Source organism: Oncorhynchus tshawytscha, unplaced genomic scaffold, assembly GCF_018296145.1.
Source record: "Oncorhynchus tshawytscha isolate Ot180627B unplaced genomic scaffold, Otsh_v2.0 Un_contig_2380_pilon_pilon, whole genome shotgun sequence".
Lineage (NCBI taxonomy): Eukaryota > Metazoa > Chordata > Actinopteri > Salmoniformes > Salmonidae > Oncorhynchus > Oncorhynchus tshawytscha.
Window position 1 is genome coordinate 21,818 of NW_024609626.1, and position 18,722 is coordinate 40,539.

At 40.8% G+C, this 18,722-nt stretch overlaps 2 protein-coding genes across 3 annotated transcripts; both read right to left on the minus strand.

Moving 5' to 3' along the window:
* Positions 1–1,295: 1,295 nt before the first annotated feature.
* LOC112239608 (zinc finger protein OZF) lies at positions 1,296–6,585 on the minus strand (the record flags this gene model as incomplete). Its single annotated transcript, XM_024408044.2, has 2 exons — positions 1,296–2,917; positions 6,282–6,585. Coding segments are annotated over 2 exons (1,392 nt in total), but the record flags the coding sequence as incomplete, so codon positions are not given.
* Positions 6,586–12,215: 5,630 nt separating this feature from the next.
* On the minus strand, positions 12,216–18,064 carry LOC112239605 (piggyBac transposable element-derived protein 4-like). Of its 2 annotated transcripts, XM_042316431.1 has the most exons (4): positions 17,692–18,064; positions 17,143–17,175; positions 16,459–16,567; positions 12,216–14,609 (listed from the first exon to the last, which is right to left on the minus strand). In XM_042316431.1, the coding sequence occupies exons 1-4, from the start codon at positions 17,837–17,839 to the stop codon at positions 12,803–12,805; spliced, it is 2,097 nt and encodes a 698-aa protein (XP_042172365.1). In that variant the 5' UTR covers positions 17,840–18,064; the 3' UTR covers positions 12,216–12,802. The 2 variants fall into 2 exon arrangements, with proteins under 2 accessions (XP_042172365.1, XP_042172366.1); XM_042316432.1 differs by lacking the exon at positions 16,459–16,567 and having other exon boundaries at positions 17,692–17,733.
* Positions 18,065–18,722: the final 658 nt, after the last annotated feature.

Below are 18,722 nucleotides of genomic sequence, written 5' to 3' on the forward strand. Positions count from 1 at the left end.
ATTATGACTACCAGAGCTCCATATTCTATTATGACTATCAGAGAGCTCCATATTATATTATGACTACCAGAGCTCCATATTATATTATGACTATCAGAGCTCCATATTCTATTATGACTACCAGAGCTCCATATTCTATTATGACTATCAGAGAGCTCCATATTCTATTATGACTACCAGAGAGCTCCATATTCTATTATGACTACCAGAGAGCTCCATATTATATTATCAGAGAGCTCCATATTCTATTATGACTACCAGAGCTCCATATTCTATTATGACTACCAGAGCTCCATATTCTATAATGACTACCAGAGAGCTCCATATTATATTATCAGAGAGCTCCATATTCTATTATGACTACCAGAGCTCCATATTCTATTATGACTACCAGAGCACCATATTCTATTATGACTACCAGAGCTCCATATTCTATTATGACTACCAGAGAGCTCCAGTGGTGTAAAGTACATAAGTATAAATACTTTAAAGTACTACTTAAGTAGTTTTTGGTGTATCTGTACTTTACTATTTATATCTTTGACAACTTTTACTTTACTACATTCCTAAAGAATAAAAACAAGAACATTGTCCTGCCTGCTTTGCTTAATAGAAGGAATTTGAAATGATTTATACTTTTGATACTTAAGTATATTTAGAACCAAATACTTTTAGACTTTTACTCAAGTAGTTTTTCCACTGGCTGATTTTTACTTGAGTAACTTTCTATTAAAGGCATCTATACTTTTATTCAAGTATGACAATTCTACCTCAACAACAAATGTGTGAATACCAATGAATTTAAAACCCACTATAGCAGGTAGGACTAAGTAATGTTACATAACCTTGTCTACTCGCTATACTAATGCGCTGCTGTCCAGAAGGTAACAGGAAACAGATCAATGACCCAAGACAGGATGCTAATCAGTTTAACCTCCGAAACCTCTCAAAAAGCCAGACCAAAATAATACAGCTAGCGAGGGTAGCTACCAGAAGGAAGTAGGCTACCTATCCTGCACCCACAAACACAAACATTACCCAGAACTCCTAGCATTCACCATCTACAGTGCCTTCGGAATGAATTCAGACCCCTTCACCTTTTTCCCCACATTTTGTGATGTTACAGCCTTTTTCTAAAATGGATTAAACACTTTAAAAAAAAATGTTTTACTAGTCTACACACAATACCTCCTAATGACAAAGACAAAACAGGTTTTTACATTTTTTGCAAATTTATTACAAATACAAAACGGAAATACCTTCTTTACATTAGTATTCAGACCCTTTTGCTATGAGACTCCAAACTGAGCGCCGGTGTATCCTGTTTCCATTGATCATCGTTGAGATGTTTCTACAACTTGATTGGACTCCACCTGTGGTAAATTCAACTGAATGGACACGATATGGAAAGAGACACACCTGTTTATATAGAACCTTCCAGAAGGACAACCTATAAAAAGGTTTACAGTGCACGTAAGAGCAAAAACCAAGCCATGAGGTGGAATTGTCCGAAGAGCTCCGAGACAGGATTGTGTCGAAGGCACAGATCTGACGAAGGGTACCAAAAAATGTCTGCAGCATTGAAGGTTTCCAAGAAGTGGCCTCAAGTGTCAGCTTCCTGGCAATGCCAGGTTTTTGGCTAAAATAAAATGTTGTGGTACTGGGTACAGTTCTTTGGCACTTGGATGAGAATCGGTGGCATGGTCAGATGACACGGCCACACTCATGAAAGTTTAAAGTCATAAGAGGTTAAGGAGCATTGGTAAGGCTTTTCTCCTGTGTGTTTCTTCTTATGCTCTTTCAGGTTCTGGGAGCAGTGGACGGTCTTATCACCTGAGTGTGTGTATTCTCTCATGCTTTTTCAGGTTCCCTAATCGAGTAAATGTCTTTTGACACTGAGAGCAGTGGTAGGTCTTTTTTCCTGTGTGTGTCCCCTCGTGATATTTCAGGCCCCCTAACTGGGTAAAAGTCTTTTCACACATGGAGCATTGGTAAGGTTTTTCTCCTGTGTGTTTCTTCTTATGCTCTTTTAGGTTCCCTAACTTGGTAAAATCCTTACCGCACAAGGAGCAATGGTAAGGTTTCTCCCCTGTGTGCGTCCTCTCATGCTCTTTCAGGTCCCCTAACCACCGAAAACTCTTTCCACAGTGGGAACAGGGGTAAGGCTTTTCTTCAGAGTGTATTTTCTCATGTTTTTTCAAATACCCTAACTGGGTAAAACGCTTTCCACAATGAGAGCAGTGGTAGAGTTTTTCTCCTGCGTGTATTCCTTCATGCCTTTTCAGATTTCCTAAATGTGTAAATCTCTTTCCACACTGGGAACATTGTAAAGATTTTTCTCCTGTGTGTTTCTTCTCATGCTCTTTCACATTCCCTAATGTGGTAAAATCCTTTCCACACTGAGCGCAATGGTAAGGCTTCTCCCCTGTATGTGTCCTTTCATGCTGCTTCAGGTTCTCTAACCACCTAAAATTCTTTCCACACTGGGAACAGAGGTAAGCCTTCACTCCAGAGTGAATTCTCTCATGTATTTTTAGGTGTGCTAATCGAGTATAACGCTTTCCACACTGGGAGCAATGGAAAGGCTTCTCTCCTGTGTGTATCCTCTCATGCTCTTTCAGGTGCCTTAACCATGTAAAACCCTTTCCACACTGTGAGCATTGGAAAGGCTTTTCTCCTGTGTGTGTTCTCTCATGCTCTTTCAGAAGTGATGACTGGTTAAATCTCTTTTCACAATGGGAACATTGGAAGAGCTTTTTTCCTGTGTGTGTTCTCGCATGCTCTTTGAGCTTAGATAACCACTTAAAACTCTTTCCACACTGGGAGCAGTTGTGTCGTGTCGCTGGTTTGGGAATCTCTGGGTCTGGATTCTCTGAAGGACTCTTCCCACTGTCAGAGTGAGAGTCTGGTTTCTCTCCTGCCAAAGATAAAACAGATTATTTTGTTAAACAGAGACCTGAATGAATGATTAAACTGTTTTTCTATGAGGTTTAATCCAGACTAGATCCTTCAAAATAAAATCATTATAAAATGCTGATTGGTTGATTATTATCATTATAAAATGCTGATTGGTTGATTATTATTATTATTAATGCTGATTGGTTGATTATTATTATTATTAATGCTGATTGGTTGATTATTATTATTAATGCTGATTGGTTGATTATTATTATTATTATTATTAATGCTGATTGGTTGATTATTATTATTATCAATGCTGATTGGTTGATTATTATTATTATTAATGCTGATTTGTTGATATTCACGATAATCTCAGGTAATGCCTTTTTAAAAGTTCCATCCATCCTGTTTTTTTTAGGGGAAGATTTAGGCTTTCTGATAATGTATAAACAATAATAAAACAAACAAATGTAAACCCTGTGCATGAGGTCACTAAAACTCCACAGAAAATCAGATATTTTCATAACATGAAGGGTTAGAACTGTCAGGAAAGTTGACTGTTCCATCTGCTTTCTGCTGTTAAGGGAGAGGCAAGATCTAAAAAAAAAAAAAATGTTTAAAAAAAAACACACTTTAAATCCAAGCTTTTTAACTATCTCATCCATATGTAAAAAAAAAAAAAAAAAAAACATGAAGTCTTTGTCAATCCAAATGCCCAGATATTTATAGGAACCCGATCGATGGGAAAACCATCCAGTGAATAAATATATGGTCCATCTGAAACATCCTGCAGAGAACTACAGAACAACATGTATTTAGTCTTGTCCACATTAGAGCAAAAGTTTTAAACCAACCAGGGCGTTCTGTTAGGTAACAAGGTCAGATTGAAGGTCTAACATAGGCTGGCCAAAAGTTGGGTCAATGGCATACTTACAGTGCCTTCGTAAAGTATTCAGACCCAGTTGGGGCAATGGAGAGACCTCCAGTGCCTTCGGAAAATATTCAGACCCCTTGACTTTGTCCACATTTTGTTACGTTACAACCTTATTCTAAACATGGATTAAATGTTTATCCTCATCGATCTACACACAATAACCCATAATGACATCACAATACCCCATAATGACAAAGTGAAAACAGGTTTTAAAACCCCCCAGAAATACCTTATTTACATAAGTATTCAAACCTTTTGCTATAAGACTGTAAATTGAGTTCCGTTGCATCCCGTTTCCATTGATCATCCTAGAGATGTTTCTACAACTTGATTGGACTCCACCTGCAGTAAATTCAATTGACTGGACATCATTTGGAAAGGCACACACCTGTCTATATAGAGCCTTCCCGAAGGACAACCATCTCCGCAGCACTCTACCAATCAGGCCTTTTTGGTAGAGTGGCCAGACAGAAGCCACTCCTCGGTAAAAGGCACATGACAGCCCGCTTGGAGTTTGCCAAAGGGCACCTAAAGGACTGTCCGACCATGAGAAACAAGATTATCTGGTCTGATGAAACCAAAACTTAACTCTTTGGCCTGAATGTTAAATCTGGAGGAAATCTAGCACTAGCCCTACGGTGAAGCATGGTGGTGACAGAATCATACCGTGGGAATGTCGTTCAGCGGCAGGGCCAGGGAGACTAGTCTGGATCGAGGGAAAGATGAATGGAGCAAAGTTCAGAGAGATCCTTGATGAAAACCTGATCCAGAGTGCTCAGGACCTCAGACTGGGGTCCTCATCTTTCCAACAAGACAACGACCCTAAGCACACAGCCAAGACAACACAGGAGTGGCTTCGGAACAAGTCTCGGAATGTCCTTGAGTGGTCCAGCCAGAGCCCAGACTGGAACCTGATCGAACATCTCTGGAGAGGCCTGAAAATAGCTGTACAGCGACGCTCCCCATCCAACCTGACAGAGCTTGAGAGGCTCTGCAGAGAAGAATGGGAGAAACTGCCCAAATACAGGTGTGCCAAGCTTGTAGCGTCATACCCAAGAAGACTGGCGGCTGTAATCGCTGCCAAAATGTGCTTCAACAAAGTACTGAATACTTATGTAAATGTCATATTTCAGTTTTTATTTTTGTTATAATTAACAAAAAAATTATAAACAACCTGTTTTTGATTTGTTATTATGGGGCATTGTGTAGATTGATGAGGGGGAGAAAACTATTTAATCACTTTTAGAATAAGGCTGTAATGTAACAAAATGTGGAAATGCACACAGCAGAGACCATGGAGGAGACACAACAGAGAACATGGACGAGAGACACACAACAGAGAATATGGAGGAGACACAACAGAGAACATGGAGGAGAGACACACAACAGAGACCATGGAGGAGACACAACAGAGAACATGGAGGAGAGACACAACAGAGAACATGGAGGAGACACACAACAGAGAACATGGAGGAGAGACACAACAGAGAACATGGAGGAGAGACACAACAGAGAACATGGAGGAGACACACAACAGAGAACATGGAGGAGACACACACACACAAAGAGTAGCTGCTGCTTTGACAGGAACTAATGGGGATCCATAATAAACCCCAGGAAGAGTAGCTGCTGCCTTGGCAGGAACTAATGGGGATCCATAATAAACCCCAGGAAGAGTAGCTGCTGCTTTGACAGGAACTAATGGGGATCCATAATAAACCCCAGGAAGAGTAGCTGCTGCCTTGGCAGGAACTAATGGGGATCCATAATAAACCCCAGGAAGAGTAGCTTCTGCCATGGAGGAATGGGCCAAAATACCAGCAACAGTGTGTGAAAACCTTGTGAGGACTTACAGAAAACATTTGACCTCTGTCATTGCCAACAAATGGTATTTAACAATGTATTGAGATAAACTTTTGTTATTGACCAAATAAATTCATTAAAAATAATTTTTCCTCATTTTGTCTGTCATAGTTGAAGTGTACCTATGATGAAAATTACAGGCCTCTTCTCATCTTTTTAAGTGGGAGAACTTGCACAATTGGTGGCTGACTAAATACTTATTTTGGCCCACTGTATTACAATTCTATAGCACTTTTCATAACCATCTCATGTCTCAGGTTCAGCCTAATGGAACTACCTCCCTGCTTTGAGGATATACAGTGTTATTTTACAATTACATTACAAATACTTTGTGGTTGTGGTCAGTGTCTCAGGTTCAGCCTAATGGAACTACCTCCCTGCTTTGAGGATATACAGTATTCATTCATATTGTTCACAAACAAAGGAGTAAAACAAGCTTATATTTTAGGTTCTGAGCTCAGTGGACATTTATTTATAAGTTATATTCTCCCAGAATCAATGGCGAGGCCCAGAGCCAGATATTAAAGCGATACATTAATTCAACAAGGGCAGTTTGTGGCCCTGCTTTTAAGACGGTACTCACTGGTGTTAATCAGATCTTCAGTCTCATCTTCCTCTCCTTCCACCTCCTCTTCATCTCCCAATACGTCTTCCTCCTCCTCTTTATGTAAGATAGCCTCCTCTTCCTCTCCAAAAGGTTCTTTCACTATAATATCCTCCTTTTCTTCTTTAAATGTTATGGCCTCCTCTTCCTCATTTTTAATTCTGAAAGCTTCTACCTCCTCTTCTTCCACTGTGACAGCCTCTATCCCCTCCTCTTCTTCCACTGTGACAGCCTCTATCCCCTCCTCTTCTTCCACTGTGACAGCCTCTATCCCCTCCTCTTCTTTCACTGTGACAGCCTCTATCCCCTCCTCTTCTTCCACTGTGACAGCCTCTATCCCCTCCTCTTCTTCCACTGTGACAGCCTCTATCCCCTCCTCTTCTTCCACTGTGACAGCCTCTATCCCCTCCTCTTCTTCCACTGTGACAGCCTCTATCCCCTCCTCTTCTTCCACTGTGACAGCCTCTATCCCCTCCTCTTCTTCCACTGTGACAGCCTCTATCCCCTCCTCTTCTTCCACTGTGACAGCCTCTATCCCCTCCTCTTCTTCCACTGTGACAGCCTCTATCCCCTCCTCTTCTTCCACTGTGACAGCCTCTATCCCCTCCCTCTTCCACTGTGACAGCCTCTATCCCCTCTTCTTCCACTGTGACAGCCTCTATCCCCTCCTCTTCTTCCACTGTGACAGCCTCTATCCCCTCCTCTTCTTCCACTGTGACAGCCTCTATCCCCTCCTCTTCTTCCACTGTGACAGCCTCTATCCCCTCCTCTTCTTCCACTGTGACAGCCTCTATCCCCTCCTCTTCTTCCACTGTGACAGCCTCTATCCCCTCCTCTTGACAGCCTCTATCCCCTCCTCTTCCACTGTGACAGCCTCTATCCCCTCCTCTTCTTCCACTGTGACAGCCTCTATCCCCTCCTCTTCTTCCACTGTGACAGCCTCTATCCCCTCCTCTTCTTCCACTGTTCCCCTCCTCTTCTTCCACTGTGACAGCCTCTATCCCCTCCTCTTCTTCCACTGTGACAGCCTCTATCCCCTCCTCTTCTTCCACTGTGACAGCCTCTATCCCCTCCTCTTCTTCCACTGTGACAGCCTCTATCCCCTCTTCTTCTTTCACTCTAAAATGCTCTTTCTCTTCTTTCACTATAATATCCCCCTTCTCTTCTTTTACGACAATGTTCAGCCCCAGAGCTTCTTTCTCCGTCCAGCAGACCTCCTCTTCTTTAGCAGGAGAGAGTAGCTTAGTGAGCTCATGGTTGGTGATGCTAGTTAGCATTAACGAGTAGCCTGGTGCTAAGCTAACTTAGCTAGCTACCGTCTAACAACGTAAATATGAACTTAAATGGGGCAACTAGCTACACGAAAGAAGTTTAAAACACAGAGGCAAATATACACCGAAAGCGTCTAAAGAGCTCCAATGTTTCGACTATGTTGGATAGCAAGCCACAGAGGTGACTGTCTAGACTGTCGTGAAACAGGTAAGATGAACTAAGTACTTCCGGGTCGCGGATTTTTAGAATCCTTCAGAATAAGAGTCCTGCCCTGTATACTTTCTAAATGAATAATTAGTGAGAAAATGATGCAAAATAATGTGATTTATTTGTTATTGTTATGTATATATATATTTTTTTATCTAAATGGTCAACATTTATTTTGTGTGTACTCCTATCATGTATTGGGGCGGCAGGTAGCCTGGTGGTTAGAGTGTTGGACTAGTAACCAAAAGATTGGATCGAATCCCCGAGCTGACAAGGTAAAACTCTGTCGTTCTGTCCCTGAACAGGCAGTTAACCCACTGTTCCCTGGTAGGCCGTCATTGTAAATAAGAATTTGTTCTTAACTGACTTGCCTAGTTAAATAAAGGTAAAAAATATATATTGAAAAAATTACACCGTACATAATCACCTGTAAATTGTGTCAGTAAAAGGGGTCCATTCCCTTTTTCTTTTTTTTCATATCGGCCATAAAAGTCACAAAGTCAGAAGGCCCGCCTACTCGTGTGACGACACTAATACCGCTTTACTGCTCTCGGGAAATGACCAATCAGATGAGGGTGTGTGATGACGCGTATGCCGACAGGCTTGCAGGGGCAGACAAGAGACAAGCATTTATTTTATCCAGCGTTTCATCAATATTATTTATCAGCTATAATAAAACCAACCGTTATAAATGATCCATCAATGATATGGTTATTTATTATCTATAATAAAAACCAACCGTTATAAATGATCCATCAATGATGTGGTTATTTATTATCTATAATAAAACCAACCGTTATAAATGATTTATCAATGATGTGGTTATTTATTATCTATAATAAAACCAACCATTATAAATACAAAATGGTAATTGGATGTCTTATTCAAACTCAGCTTGCAAACTCATCATGATGTTGGCTCTTACTTGTCCTAACCCAAATGATGTTGGCTCTTACTTGTCCTAACCCAAAATAGGTTTACTCGAATATCCGCATTGTTTTTAAAAAATATATTTTTATTTCAAATGTGCACAGTTTCACAGCATTGTGCCCAACAATTACAATGTTTGAAATAGACAGATTTTTTTGTCTGATATTAAGATGAAAACCTTTTAACTTTATTTGCCACTCTGGCACCTTCTTATAGTCATTTATTTATTTAACATCTGGAGATTTTTACTTAGTAAACAGTAAGTTGATATACTTCCTCATATTTATCTGCAAACCAGGAAAGCAGATGACGTGGGCGCTGTTTAATATTGCCTTGCAGTTCACCTTTTAAGTATTATGTATCAATTTCTGTCTCTGTACAAAGGAATGATCTTCAAGCTGTGGAAGATGGCAAAACATTTCAGAATAATAATAATTGATTGGAATGACATCGCACTTTTCTAGACGCCCAAAAGCTCTTTACAGTGTACAGGGGAACTCAGCTCCCTAACCACACTTACATATTTTTGAAATAAGTGAAATGGGACCACAGCCACAAAGTCAGAAGGCCCGCCTCCTCGACCAATCAGATGAGAGTGTGTGTGTGCTGACCGGCTTCATCAGTGCCATGGGATCTTTAGCAACCACACCCACAAAGTCAGAAGGCCCGCCTCCTCGACCAATCAGATGACCAGCTTCATCAGTGCCATGGGATCGTTAGTGACCACAGAGTTGGGACACCCTGTTTCAAAGTCCCATCTTCTTCCATTTTTTTTGTTGAGGAACATTCCATTGTTAGTTTAGCAATTCGACATGATTCTAATAAAGTGTATGTTGTACACGTTCTAACGTTCTAAGGTTCTAAAGTTCTGAACTACAGTGATTCTAATAAAGTGTATGTTGTACACGTTCTAAGGTTCTAAAGTTCTAAAGCTGTAAACTACAGTGATTCTAATAAAGTGTATGTTGTACAAGTTCTAAGGTTCTAAAGTTCTGAACTACAGTGATTCTAATAAAGTGTATGTTGTACACGTTCTAAGGTTCTAAAGCTGTAAACTACAGTGATTCTAATAAAGTGTATGTTGTATAAGTTCTAAGGTTCTAAACTACAGTGATTCTAATAAAGTGTATGTTGTATAAGTTCTAAGGTTCTAAAGCTGTAAACTACAGTGATTCTAATAAAGTGTATGTTGTATAAGTTCTAAGGTTCTAAACTACAGTGATTCTAATAAAGTGTATGTTGTATAAGTTCTAAGGTTCTAAAGTTCTGAACTACAGTGATTCTAATAAAGTGTATGTTGTACACGTTCTAAGGTTCTAAAGCTGTAAACTACAGTGATTCTAATAAAGTGTATGTTGTATAAGTTCTAAGGTTCTAAACTACAGTGATTCTAATAAAGTGTATGTTGTATAAGTTCTAAGGTTCTAAAGTTCTGAACTACAGTGATTCTAATAAAGTGTCTGTTGTACACGTTCTAAGGTTCTAAACTACAGTGATTCTAATAAAGTGTATGTTGTGTAAGTTCTATGGTTCTGAACTACAGTGATTCTAATGTGTACATAAGTTCTAAGGTTCTAAACACAGTGATTCTAATAAAGTGTATGTTGTGTAAGTTCTATGGTTCTGAACTACAGTGATTCTAATAAAGTGTATGTTGTATAAGTTCTAAGGTTCTAAACTACAGTGATTCTAATAAAGTGTATGTTGTATAAGTTCTAAGGTTCTAAAGTTCTGAACTACAGTGATTCTAATAAAGTGTCTGTTGTACAAGTTCTAAGGTTCTAAAGCTGTAAACTACAGTGATTCTGTCTTTGAACTTACTGAATTCTTGTTACATTTCAGCAGCACGTTTCTCTTTGGCTTTTTGATTGTCTGTCTTTCCTCTTGTGGAGTAAAATTCTCTGTTGTTTCTTTTCAAGACGTGGACACTAACACATATGAATGCCACCAGGGGAAATGTATGTAATGGACACTAACACATATGAATGCCACCAGGGGAAATGTATGTAATGGACACTAACACGTATGAATGCCACCAGGGGAAATGTATGTAATGGACACTAACACGTATGAATGCCACCAGGGGAAATGTATGTAATGGACACTAACACATATGAATGCCACCAGGGGAAATGTATGTAATGGACACTAACACATATGAATGCCACCAGGGGAAATGTATGTAATGGACACTAACACATATGAATGCCACCAGGGGAAATGTATGTAATGGACACCAACAGGTGTGAATATAGTGACCGTATGTACATACGTGTATATATTTGAGACTGTTGGACAACATAAATCTTGGTCGAACAGCCGCCTATCGACCAGAACAATCAACTAAATGGGCTCAGCCATAATAGCGATTGATTCTTGAAGAATATAACTTAAAATAGCCTCAAATGTTTTAACTGTATTTCCCCATCAGAAACCAAAACATAATCTGTCATTACGCCACTGTTGGTAAACTAACACTGTATAGCCTCGAAATCTAGTTAAACCTATAATTTTGACCTTATGGATGGTCATACCATTATGACATCATGGATTAATTCTAGAATATACTATATATCCTAGAAACCTGGTTAAACTATCATTATGACATCATGGATGAATTCTAGAATATACTATATATCCTAGAAACCTGGTTAAACTATAATTATGACATCATGGATGAATTCTAGAATATACCATATATCCTAGAAACCTGGTTAAACAATCATTATGACATCATGGATGGCCAGTCCTTGTATTCATAGTGTGGTGAATTCAGAGCGAGGCCCTGAGCTGAACTCAAACCTGGGTCCAGCGACTGTCAACACCTTAACTGTTACACCAAAATGTCTGAACTTCTTGACGAGGTCGCTAGGTTTAGGGTTACGGTTGCTACTAGCTTTCTCTATGAATTTCAGATTGGTTACATTTCTCCAGCCCCCATCTCTCAGCTGTTTACCAAACCACGTCTCTGGGCAGCCATTTTGTTTCTGTTTAAAACCTAGGTTGTCCCTTTAAAACCTCTTCTGGATGGGACCCTTCATTTCATCTTAATTCCCACCTAAAATTACCGAAATCTATCTGCCTGTAGCTCAGGACCTGAAGCAAGGATATGCATATTCTTGATACTATTTGAAAATAAGTTTGTGAAAATTTGAAATGTAGGAGAAAATAACAATATTTGATTTAACCTTTATTTAACTAGGCAAGTCAGTTAAGAATAAATTCTTATTTACAATGACGGCCTATCCCGGCCAAACCCTGCGAACGCTGGGCCAATAGTGCGCCGCCCTATAGGACCAATCACGGCCGGATGTGAGGCAGCCTGGATTCAAACCAGGGACTGCAGTAACGCCTCTTGCACCAAGAAGCAAGATGCCGTAGACAGCTGTGATACAGCCCGGATTCGAACCAGGGTCTGTAGTACCTAAGACCGCTGCGCCACTCGGGAGCCAATAGATCTAAAATCAGATAAAACAAACAGAAAAACATTTGTTTCCTATTTTTATTTGATCATCGTTGAAATGCAAAAGAAAAAGGCCTTTGACATTGAGACAGGATCATTTTGCTGTTGGCCACAACATGGCAGCAGTGTGTGTGCACAGTGTCAGACTGATACATTGAAGAATGAGAGCGCTACATCATATTTTAGTATGAAGTTTTCCCAGGTGTCCTTCATGAGTTTGCCCAAAAGTGAATGACTATAGAGAACATACTAAAATGCTATGGCAATAAAAAATAAAAATGACATTGACACACACCCAGGAATGTCATACATGTTGGATCATTAGCTTCTCTACATAAAAGGTACTAACATGAGACGAGAACGCTGATCCAACCCGCTCAGCCCTCTTAGGCATGTCGTTTACTTTTGCATGGCATCTTGGTCAAAGCTGAACAGATTTAACCCTTTAGTCCTGTTAAAAGGACAGGGATGTTCCTTTTCAAGTACCAGGAAGTGTGAACTATTTAAGATAAGGGCCAAGTTAGCAGCCAACACTGACCCAATATCATAAACGCACCACAAACAAAGTGAGAAGGATTTTTTTTTATTTTTACAATTTCATTATTTAAAAAAAAACAAACACAGTCCTCTACACAAGATTGTGCTGCTGATGCCAAGTCCCATAGCAGTCTCTTTCTGCTGTGAAGCAGAGGGTAACAGCACAAATAGTGCAGGTGACGGGAGATTTCTTGTGGCACAGAACACAACGACGCCTGCCTGCTTTGCTCTTTTGGCCCTGAGGCACATTCAGGTCTGCAGTGATGTATGTTGGCAGGTGAACACCACTGGTGACAGGAGTAAAGGGGACAGATGTAGAGCGGACAGGAGTAGAGCGGACAGAAGGTTCTGCAGTAGACTTTGTGCCGCAGTCAGCAAGCTCCCGAATGAGCAGCTCTCTGAAGGCTTGCGGTGTCATGGGGGTCTGTCCACAGCTCTTAGCCATTTCCTCATGAAGGATGAATGCATTCACCACAGCAATGTCGATGAAATGATAGAACAATGTCCTGTACCATTTCATTGTCTTGTGAAGAACATTGTTGTAGCCTATCAGAGCGTCTGACTGGTCCACACCTCCCATGCTCTTGTTGTAATCCTTCACAGCAGCAGGAATGGGGACATCTTTAGTGGTCCATGCATCATTAGCGTCCTTCACACGCCTGTTGACGTGATCGCCACTGAAGGATTTGTGGATACTGGAGCACATGACCACCTCTCTGGCATCCATCCACTTTACAAAGAGCAGGTCATGTTTACGAATCCATCGCATGGTCCCCCGTTCAGCCCTCTTAGGCATGTCGTTCACCTTGGTTTTGGGAAAACCTACACTGTTGGGACAAATGGTGCCACAAGCCCACACATCCAGCTTCCTCAGGTCTGTGAACAGGGTAGGGCTTGTGTAAAAGTTGTCCACAAACAGTTTGAAGCCCGTCCCAAGCAGTGGAAAATCCAATAATTCCACAACGGAATCACAACTAACTCCCTTACCGGTGGCTGAGAGGGATTCCCCCTCGGAAACAAAAACATTCCAAGTGTAGGCACACACAGAATCGACCAAAACAAACAGTTTGTAAGCCCCTTTTGTTTGCTTGTTAGGCATATGTTGTTTGAGGCCATTTCTAGCCTTTGAGGCTACCATCCTCTCATCTATGGCCAGGTTCTGGCTGGGCTGAAAATGGGTCTTGCAGGCCTCAACGATGCTGGAGTAGAGAGGTTTGATTTTGCAGAGCCTATCAAAGCTTGCTGTGCCTCTCTTCTTGTCATTGACCTCATCAACTTGTGGGTCACTGATATGAAGCGCCCGCGAGATAGTCAGAAACCTGTTAGAAGACATGACAGTGGTGGGGAAAGGCAGTTGGTAGAGTGTTGACGTTCTCCAGTAGTTCTTCAGGGTTGTCAACTTCACCAACCCCATGTAAATTACCAGTGAGATGTAACAGTACAGGTCTTGGATGGAAATGGGCTTCCATGCCTCTTTCTTGCCTGCTTGTTTCTTAGCCCCATACCTGTTGGTGTTAGAAACCAGCGAATCAAGAACTGACAAGGAGAAAAACATCTGGAAAAGATGAAGGGGGCTGTACTCTGCAGTCATGTCCAGCTGAGGTCCTGGCTGCCTTTTCGGTCTAAATGTTGGTGGAAGTGGCTCCACATCCTCTTCTAGCACAGTGTGCCAACGGTCCTCTGCCTCGGTGGTTGTTGCTGCTGGTTCACTGGCCCTCCTCCGCTTCTGGGCTGACTTCTTCACACCTCTAGATGGCCGGGCCAGGGTGGGTGTGGAGCCAGAGACAGCAGGGGTCATACTGGAGGAACCAGTTCCTACGTTTGAATGAGTAGGGGATGGAGGACTGTGGTCTCTTTGGAGTGGCACCCAGAGGTCATCAGAGTCAGAGTCTCTACCACTATTGAGGATTAAAAAAAACATTCAGTTAGATCTCAAGTTTACTGTTATTTTATTTAACCTTTAGTTTAGTAGAGGTGAGAGCCCTGCATCAATACATTACAGGTGAGAGCCCTGCATCAATACATTACAGGTGAGAGCCCTGCATCAATACATTACAGGTGAGAGCCCTGCATCAATACACTACAGGTGAGAGCCCTGCATCAATACACTACAGGTGAGAGCCCTGCATCAATACACTACAGGTGAGAGCCCTGCATCAATACACTACAGGTGAGAGCCCTGCATCAATACATTACAGGTGAGAGCCCTGCATCAATACATTACAGGTGAGAGCCCTGCATCAATACATTACAGGTGAGAGCCCTGCATCAATACATTACAGGTGAGAGCCCTGCATCAATACATTACAGGTGAGAGCCCTGCATCAATACATTACAGGTGAGAGCCCTGCATCAATACATTACAGGTGAGAGCCCTGCATCAATACATTACAGGTGAGAGCCCTGCATCAATACATTACAGGTGAGAGCCCTGCATCAATACATTACAGGTGAGAGCCCTGCATCAATACATTACAGGTGAGAGCCCTGCATCAATACATTACAGGTGAGAGCCCTGCATCAATACATTACAGGTGAGAGCCCTGCATCAATACATTACAGGTGAGAGCCCTGCATCAATACATTACAGATGAGAGCCCCGCATCAATACATTACAGGTGAGAGCCCCGCATCAATACATTACAGGTGAGAGCCCCGCATCAATACATTACAGGTGAGAGCCCCGCATCAATACATTACAGGTGAGAGCCCCGCATCAATACATTACAGGTGAGAGCCCCGCATCAATACATTACAGGTGAGAGCCCCGCATCAATACATTACAGGTGAGAGCCCCGCATCAATACATTACAGGTGAGAGCCCTGCATCAATACATTACAGGTGAGAGCCCCGCATCAATACATTACAGGTGAGAGCCCCGCATCAATACATTACAGGTGAGAGCCCCGCATCAATACATTACAGGTGAGAGCCCCGCATCAATACATTACAGGTGAGAGCCCCGCATCAATACATTACAGGTGAGAGCCCCGCATCAATACATTACAGGTGAGAGCCCTGCATCAATACATTACAGGTGAGAGCCCTGCATCAATACATTACAGGTGAGAGCCCTGCATCAATACATTACAGGTGAGAGCCCTGCATCAATACATTACAGGTGAGAGCCCTGCATCAATACATTACAGGTGAGCTCTGCATCAATACATCCAATACACATATCTATAAACATATATATTATATAGAGTATAAGGAACACAATCACTATAATGAAATATGTGGATCAATAAGACAGTCAAAATGCCACAGCATGTCATAGCCCACATAACATAGGCTATGCTAATACATTGTATGTTTATACCTCAACAAGGTTGAACAAGGTACACCTGTTAATTGAAATGCATTCCAGGTGACTACCTCGTGAAGCTGGTTGAGAGAATGCCAAGAGTGTGCAAAGCTCTCATCAAGGCAAAGGGTGGCTCCTTTGAAGAATCTCAAATATAAAATATATTTTGATTTGTTTAACACTTTTTTTGGTTACTACATGATTCCATATGTGTTATTTCATAGTTTTGATGTCTTCACTATTATTCTACAATGTAGAAAATAGTAAAAATTAAGAAAAACCCTGGAATGAGTAGGTGTGTCTTAACTTTTGACAGGTACTGTGTGTGTGTGTGTGTGTGTGTGTATACATACACACACACACAAACATATATATATAAAAATGTCTCAAATGAATAAGCAACCATTTAAACAACTGCATAAGCACCTATTTTACTTACTGATCTAAAAGTGGATCTTTTCCTTCCAAAAACATTTCTTCCGCGCTGGAATCATAACTGTGGTCACTCACAGAGTCCTCATCCATTCCTTCTGTGTCACTCTCAATTTCTGCAATAATATCATCAACATGTTTATACTTGGACTTTGATTTAGCTTTTCCACTCTTAGTAGCCATGTTTAACTTTTTCAGATTTGAGAAGTTTGTAGAAGAGAACGAACCAATGTAAACTACTGTGTGTCCTGTTTCCGTTCACATACTGCTGGAAAGCCCAGCTCATTGGCTATCTAGCTATGTTTCAAAATGATAGTTGGTCATTGGACCAAGACACTGTCAATCAAGTGAACACCGCTCGTCTCATTGGTGAGTAATGGTGGTTGACCTTCGTGGGATAATTGACGTATTGCATAGCCAATATGTAATGTAGAATGATGAAACAAGTTTGGTTGTCTTCTAGAGTGTCTGGGGGATTGCACAGGAACCAAACTTGACCGGGGTTAAACAACGTTTTGCCGATTAGATTTCATAAATGGTTTTGTTGCACGTTGAAAGAGTTGGAATTCATGCAAAACGCTGTATACAACATGGATCGGGATATAAACATGGAATTTATCAAACAAAACTACTGGGACCCTCGGGATGACAAATCAGAGCAAGATTACTGAATGTAAGTACATTTATTTACCATCAGAGCAGCAACTGTCCAGATTTAGAGATCCTGTAGAAGTAAAAAAAAAAAAAAAAAAAAAAAGCCAATCAATCAATCTGCAGTTCAACCAATAACAAAGCTGTAATTACACCACTATTTTGGTAATAAGAAGATGATGGGGCTGGAGAAATGTAACTACTCTCAAATTCATAGACAGACCTATGGATGCAAGGACTGACCATCCATGATATCAACATTATAGTTTTAACCATGTTGAGGCTATACAGTGTTGATTTACATTGTTTCTAAACATTGGAGTAAAAAAATAAGCTTATTTTGGATTCTGACAGTTTAACTAAGCTAATGTTATAGGCATGTGTTATATTTAAGCAATAAGGCACGAGGGGGTGTGGTATATGGCCAATATACCACGGCTATGGGCTGTTCTTAAGCACGACGCACCGCGGACACAGCCCTTAGCCGTGGTATATTGGCCATTTACTACAAACCCTCGAGGTGCCTTATTGCTTTTATAAACTGGTCTCCAACGTAGTTAGAGCAGTAAAAAATAATGTTTTATCATACCCGTGGCCTCAGCATCTACTTGTTTTTGTATAGTGACATGGTCCTCTTCCTTCTCCTCTTTTACGACAACATTCAGCCACAGACCCTCTTTCTCCGTCCAGCAGACCTCCTCTTCTTTATCAGGAGGAGAGTAGCTCAGTGAACACATGGTCGGAGATGTTTGCTAGGCTAATGCTAACTGAACCAGCCAGCTAGAAGACCAATAATAACAACACCGTAAATATAAAATCTGATAACTAACTAGACGACAGAAGTGTGTTTAAAACACAGTGGCTAATATACACTAAAGCGTCTAAAGAGCTTTATTGGTTCGTCTATTTTGTCTACAAGCTACCGAGGTGTCTGACTAACTGTTGCTGCTGTTGAAAGAAGCGTTCCGTCCACTAGATTATACGTCACACCAGCAGCATTTCCTTAAATTCCCAGACCGCCATCTGCTGACTGGAGGGGGTAACGCAGTTGAGAGAAATTTATATTTTAATTATCAGACAAGTTATCGTTAAGGAAGCATGAAATTTTACCCACCAATGTAACAACAGTGTGGTTAAAGACTTAGTAACGTAGTTTCAGACGATCTGGTTACCTATATGTACAAAAGTACTAAATGTTTTTGCGTTATTACATATTTATTAACCTATTTCCGGCTATCTTCTAAATGACCCACAATGCAATATTTTTGCAACGCTATATTGATCTACTCTGTACTACCGAGTTGGTTTGGTCATGTTGGTTCGCAGTTATAATATTGAGAAAGTTCCAGTGAAACTCTGCTTTTCATCGACAGCATTACTTAAGCATAATTTTTCTCCACACATATATTATATATGAAATAATCGGCACATATTGTATAAAAATACTTCTTTGTTTTTAGAATATTGTTTCCTAATTAATATGCTATTGGTGAGACAACTGGTAAATGCAGAGGGTCTTTTACTTAGTTATAAGGAATTCTGATCACTTCACAAGATCCCTGTAACACCTAAACATGTTGCCATTGTTTTAGATGTCATTCCCTCAGGCGTTGCTTTTTT

Excerpts from the sequence above, each read along its gene's own strand:
- LOC112239605 (XM_042316431.1), bottom strand. The coding sequence starts at position 17,839 with ATGTGTTCACTGAGCTACTCTCCTCCTGATAAAGAAGAGGAGGTCTGC. Across the intron at positions 17,176-17,691 it reads AGTAGATGCTGAGGCCACGG|GATCTCTAAATCTGGACAGT; the intron begins GTATGATAAAAC and ends TTACTTCTACAG. Across the intron at positions 16,568-17,142 it reads GGACAGTTGCTGCTCTGATG|AAATTGAGAGTGACACAGAA; the intron begins GTAAATAAATGT and ends ATATTATTGCAG.